General features: G+C 37.3%; 1 protein-coding gene across 1 annotated transcript; it reads left to right on the forward strand.

The window, feature by feature from the left end:
• Positions 1-273: 273 nt before the first annotated feature.
• LOC128737667 (uncharacterized) lies at positions 274-1666 on the forward strand. Its single transcript, XM_053832343.1, has 4 exons — positions 274-510; positions 569-654; positions 764-908; positions 1023-1666. The coding sequence occupies exons 1-4, from the start codon at positions 330-332 to the stop codon at positions 1130-1132; spliced, it is 522 nt and encodes a 173-aa protein (XP_053688318.1). The 5' UTR covers positions 274-329; the 3' UTR covers positions 1133-1666.
• Positions 1667-6516: the final 4850 nt, after the last annotated feature.

The following is a 6516-nucleotide window of genomic DNA, read 5'->3' on the forward strand; positions in this document are numbered from 1 at the left end:
CCCAAAAGTCGGCTGATAAGGCGGCAGACGCGTCCCGGTAGCTGATAGCCGCGTCTTCATGGAGCGCTGTTTTGCTAATGCTGATCTGATGAAGAGAAAAAAATGTAAACAAATATGGATTACGACAGTGAGTGCCAATCCCACGTGCATTAGTGCCGACAGTCGTCGTTTGTTTGAATAAACATTATCCGTGATGTATGTCAATTCTAGGTCGACGAAATTGGTGTCGATTAAAGTCAAATCAGTTGCTTCCTGCTGATTGAGAAGAGTCGATGTCGATAGGCAATCAGAGGGAGGATTAGATTACCTGTGTCGTACCTGAAGCAAGCATGAAACTAGAAAAGTGTTTTGCCATTCCGAAATGGTTTCAAATTTCGTACGAGGACAAACGCATCCTAGCCTACATCCTGGGTGGTTTGACGCTACTGTTTGGGACAGCACTGTATGGACTGCTAGCGTCGCATAAGCTCGGAATGTTTGATGACGGGAGCTGTCCTTCGTTTTCCTACGGTAAACAATCATCAAGTTACTGACCATGCAATAATAAAAGGAACTGTTTCAATTTTAGTTTACAACCTGGAACTTCCTCTGCTAGCTGTGGTTCTAATAGTATACTACATAGCGACGTTTGTGTTTATCTGGGGTATTTGGAAGGTACGGTTGTGGGATAATTACACAACTTGCATAATAATAGCCAACCAGTGCCCGCAATCTGAGATAAAACTTTATTTCTTTCATCTTTCATCGGATTTCCATCCTACAGGAAAAATCAAAATACATTCTGCCATTTTTCTGTCTGCTAGTGGCTACCATGGGATTCATCGGTCATGCCCACATAGAGCGAATGTTGTTTGAAGTCGACAAGGATGAGCGACGGTTCGTTATTATGGCATTCGCTTTTTCAACAGGTAAGACGCAATGTAGTGACTGGTCGGAACTCCCTAGGGAAAACTGCGGCTTACAGTCGAAGGAATAGCTCCGACGGACGGTTGATGGTTTGTTTGCACTTTGCATCGTTCCAGGAATTTTAGTATTCGCAAGCGCAATCACTTTGTTGCTTTATCGGGAGATGAACATAAACAGCGAGCGCCAGGCAAAGGTCGAATACATGGAGCTCTTCGTTACTGGATGAAAAAACAATGGTGGAAAAGTTTCCGTTGGGAGCTGTGTTTTTAAGAATGTAACAAGTTTGCAACAGCAGTGCAGTGTAAACTGCAGCATATTGCCCTTTTTAGTATAGCGTAATAATTAAAAACAAATACCAGTATTCTGATTTTAAGAAAGTACATAACATGTATTTTATGTCTGATCAAAAAGATAACATTTGTGTTGTTATGGAGACATTGCACAAAATTCCACAGAAAATATCCGATTTCTGAACTTTCCAGAATCGAAAAAAATACTCACCCACTTATTCACTGCATCGTAATAAAAAAACTACAAGGTATACAGCCCTGGGGGTTGTACGAAAGGGTGATGTAAGACTATATCACATTATCAGATCAAAGACTAATGTAAACTGCATTACTGGCTATGTATGTTTATAAGAATCTGTGAGTGCCATTGTTTAAGTGAATGTTTAAAAGAGAAGAGCTAAATATTCAGATTCAATTCTTCATTTAATGCAATGGTGGCTTTGAAAATACGCGGAACCCCCGATAAGTACAACGCCTGCAAGCTTTGAGACATAGAAAGTTCGTTTCAAAATCACTTGTGTGCTTCATAAAGGTTGAAATGGTAATGAATGACCAATTTCTGTTTTATTTGCATGAGGTCTCAAACCATCATAAAATAAATAAATTCAAAATTCCTTGTCATGCCTGCTAAAACCCACACATGCCAAATTGGGTTCCATTTGCTTGATTAGTTCTCGAGTTATGAAGAAATTTGCATTTCATCTGTATGGGATCTCCCATTCTTAAAGAAAGCAAAGGTTCTAATTCACCATAGAAAAAATTACCCCCCTCTCCGCCCCTCTGTTAAAAGACGGGAGCGTTTCATTATACCATAGAAAAAAAATCCTGCTTTCTAAGACCCCCACTCCACCAGTGAGGGACCACGCTGATGAACTAACACGTGTGACTCCATAAAAAGAGTGAAGAAGTGATGAGGAAATTGGATCGGGACCCGAACTGTTTGTCAAAAGCCAGGATAAAGGAGGAGTGTTAAGATTTGTCTTTCGGTGTGCAGCGCTGGATAGATGGTGCCTAATTATGAATGCTTGGGGGGGTTTAATCAAGTCTCCCAAGGTCGAACGGAGCCTGCATGGTACCAGGGCACCCCGTGCAGTAATTTGCTCCCTCTGTTCTAAGCTGGTAAGGGACAGCTGATTCTTTCTTCCAGCAAATTAAGAACATCGAGATGGAAACAATTAATGAAACTTTTAATAGAAATATAAATAACAAATCAAGTGGGGGATCAGCGCTCAGGAGTGACATCGATAAGACCCAAGAGAAAACTGGCGATTCTGATATAATCAGTCAAATCCCAGGACTCAGTGGTGTCAACGGTGCAGGACTAAACCCAAAACAGCCCGGTCGTACCATAAATCATATAAAATTTCAAAGGAAAAATGTTAAATTTGTTCAGGTGAATACTTTGTAGAAGATTCACAGAAAGCAACCTGGATGTAGCACTGATCCAGTAGTCCGGGACCTATAAAGGTAGGATACAAGGAATTCCTACAAAACCGTGTAAATTGATTTACGCCGAAGGTGAGCTCACGCCAAGAGCTGTCATTTTAGTCAGTGATAACATAAATGATGGAGGTTCCAACGACCCTTGGTACGACTGAAATTTGCGTAGCATCGGCATATTTTCCAGGAGATGTGGGTGAAGTACCTCCATCAGAAGTGGTAAAGTTGGTTTTTTACTGCAAGAAACAAAACAAAGCACTTGTAATTGGATGTGATGCAGACGCCCATCACACTGTTTGGGCCAGCGCAGATACAAATAACAGAGGTGAACTCCTTTTAGACTATATATCATGAGAATACAACCCATTGCTACGAAATCATGACGTCCTGTCGGGGACCTGTTTTTAGTTACCGATAAACCTCTTATGACGTCCTGTCAGAGACCTGGTTTTCGGTACAGACATAAGCCTGTTATATAAATAGATTGTGTTTAGTTTATTCCTGCACGCTACTGAAATGTCAAAAATGTTGTTCAAATATTACGTACAAGTCCGACATTATGGTTCGTAATAAGCTGGATAGTTTCTACTATTCACAATTAATTTTTATATCCAATGTTACAATCTAGAAGAATGACGTCATAGGGTTAGAGATAGCATATACAATCTTCCGCATCTTTTACTTATGCATTGGTTGCACGCTCAAAAATTTTTGTTACAAAAAGCTTTTAGTCACCTTTTTGTCCGCAAGAGGGTGTTACTTTTGTGTCTTTTCGGATATATATGAGATTTTGCGAAGTGAACTATATTGTTAATATAGCCACTTTAAAATCAGTTCTGCTCAAAAATTCTGTATACGATGTTTTCATTGCTTTCCTATGTTCTATAAAGTTATTTAGTGGATTAAAATACACTCTGAAGATTGTTTATCGCTAGGATGCATATGGATGATAGCTACCCGAGCAGGAGCGAAGAGCAAAATTATATCAAAATGTGTTATGGAAATCGAATAACTCGTATTAAAATTTGGTCTCATTTTGGCTGACAATAAATAATATCAAAATTTTGCTCCTTTCAGGCCAAAAGAATAACTACTTGTGTTATTTGAATAACAAAGCGATAACATGACTGTATTAAGAGTTTAGAATAACATATTTTAGTATTATTAAGGTATTGAATAACAAATGCAGTAGCATATGAGATATTAAAAGATAATTTTATAAATTATTTATAAGCTAAAATCTCTTTAATCAATAAAAAAAATTGTTATGAAATATATCAAATGTCATTTTAAGGTCAAAATAAGATATGATAACAAAATCAGTTATTATACTCATCTTACAACCACTGTTTAAAATATCTACTCAATAACAAAATATATTATCAATGTATCTCCATATCTATTCAATAACAAAATATTGTATTACAACACAGTTTGATATTGTTTTTATTTTGCACTTCGCTCCTGCTCGGGTTGAATTAAGTTCCGAAGACGTGTCGATTTCTGTATGATCATTTCTAGCTCAAAACGCTAAAAATGCCATTTTTTACTCGACTATTTTCGATTGGAATTGGAATTTGAATGTGAAAATAGTTACTTTCTAAACCTAATATTTGACGAACAACATTTCATAAGGTCCAATGTGCAAATGAGAGATTCTCTTTGCGTCTCGTTTCTTACGCTTGTAACGATCGAGATTTCCATGTTTATCTGTAAGTAAAAAATAAAAAGGTTTGACAAAACGGATCTTTTTTTAAAAAGGAGGTACTAACACTAGTCATACCACTAATGGGGGTATCAATAGGCACCAAATTTAAGATTTTTGCTTTCTGACCTAAAATGAACAATCTGACAAAATTTGGTTCAAATCCGTGAAGGTCGATTAAACGGTTATCGGATACTTTGCATGTGTTGACTCTAATAGATAATTTTTAGATTTCACATCTGAATAACTTGAGAACGGCTGGGCCTAAGAAACAGTTTATATGAGAATTTAGTTCAAAGTGATGCGTATATAATTTGACTCTGTCAGTTTTATGAAAATTACAAATTCAAATACAAATCAAAAACAATATTTTAGCTGGAAATGGCTATATCAAATGGTATAACAAAGGTTCCTTTCACCACTAGGTGGATTAAACCGGTTTTTTATCTAATCTAATCCAATCTAATGTGATTCTTTTAAGACTAGTTGCATAAAAATCGATTGAAAATCAGTGGAGATAGAGCCAAAAGTGTAACTGAAAGTTCTCTGTGCTGAAAGTACCTACATTTTTGATGTCGGAGACGTAAAGGTTAAACAAACGGGCGAGTTATTTTTTACTGGGCCAGCATAAGAAAATCAGCCCTCGCCAAGGGTTCGATCATTCGGCACAGCCATTTTTTTTGTAAGGTGACTTGAAACCAGCCAAACTGTGACGATGCTGTACCGAAAGTGCCGAACAGCAAGATTTGTAAAATTCGTTATAATCCGATAGCTCTGGCAACTGTGCGAGATGATTTTGGCAACTGGCAGTGCTCCCATTTCATATGTAAAATTGAACCGGAGGTGTCACGCTTGATATCTCCGGAGTGCCGCGGCACAATGTGCTGAGTATCCGACCCCTTGGCTCTCGCTCGGTTTGTTCGCGCTTGCGACATTCGCCGTTTTGCTGGTTCTCAATTACCCATATGAAGACAGCATCAACAAAAGAGCGCATGTCGCAAGCGTAAACAAATCGGGTGAGAGTTAATTTTCCTATGCTGGTCCAGCAAAAAATAACTCTCACGACTTTCATTTATATCTGTAACATTCACCCTTTTGTTAATTCTATCTAGATATGGGAGTTAATGAAAAATTATTGTCAAAAATCTGTAAGAACTCTTTGATAATTTCCAGTCATTGCTTGTTTTGAATAGGTACTAAACATTTAGTGGTTGCAGCAGCTTACCTTCGTAGTCGCGAATTAGGTGAAAATTTACTCATACGGTTTGAAATAAGAACATTACTACGATTTAACCATTCGATTGGATTGCTGAAACCAAAACTTCTGTCAATTTGTCTTACAACAAACTAATCCGGTTAGCTTTACTATTGATCAAGAGAATTCAAAAGAAGGCTCTTCGAGTGTTTTCTTTTTTTCGAATTTATTCTATCAAAAGATAAACTAATTTTGAAATATTTCGATTTTCAGCCTTGCTAGGTTACTACATCATTTTTGCAAATGTAATTGAAGGTTTTATTGGTTTTTCTTGCTGTTTCTACTATCCACAATTAATTTTTATATCTAACGTTACAATCTAGAAAAATGACGTCATAGCGTTAGAGATAGCACATTCAATCTACTGCACCTTTTACTTATCATTGGTTGCACACTTAAAAATTTTTAGTACAAAAAGCTTTTAGTCACCTTTTTGTCCGCTATATATGAGATTTTGCGTCGGATATATATGAGACTAGCTGACCCGACAAAATTCGTATTGCCACAAATTAAACTGTGTTGTACATAACTCGTGAATCTCGGATGACCTTTGTCACAATTTCGAGTTTTGCAAGTTTCTGGGGAATTCATGAATGTTTTAATATACAAATTTTCCTCACAGTAAAGTAGAAAACAACTCCCCCCATTGCTCAGCTTGATAAAATAAAGCAGATAGCATTTAAATATTCGCCATCATTATAAACAATTTCGCCGAATACCATTTTGCGGAACACCAATTATCGGTTGACCATAACGCGGGATATAGAGTTTCGCAGAATACCATTTCGCGAAAAACCTTACGCGTGATGTAACATTTCACGGAAAATCTTTTCGTAGAAAGTACCATTTCGCAGGGGTGACCCAACTGAAGGAAAGTAATAGAGGTCAGTAGATCTAGAAAAATAAATAAACCTAGATAA

The sequence above is a fragment of the Sabethes cyaneus genome, chromosome 2, assembly GCF_943734655.1.
Source record: "Sabethes cyaneus chromosome 2, idSabCyanKW18_F2, whole genome shotgun sequence".
NCBI classification, from domain to species: domain Eukaryota; kingdom Metazoa; phylum Arthropoda; class Insecta; order Diptera; family Culicidae; genus Sabethes; species Sabethes cyaneus.

Coding starts and splice junctions, on each gene's coding strand:
- LOC128737667 (XM_053832343.1), top strand. CDS start 330: ATGAAACTAGAAAAGTGTTTTGCCATTCCGAAATGGTTTCAAATTTCG. Junction 511..568: donor CTGTCCTTCGTTTTCCTACG/GTAAACAATCAT, acceptor TTTCAATTTTAG/TTTACAACCTGGAACTTCCT. Junction 909..1,022: donor GGCATTCGCTTTTTCAACAG/GTAAGACGCAAT, acceptor GCATCGTTCCAG/GAATTTTAGTATTCGCAAGC.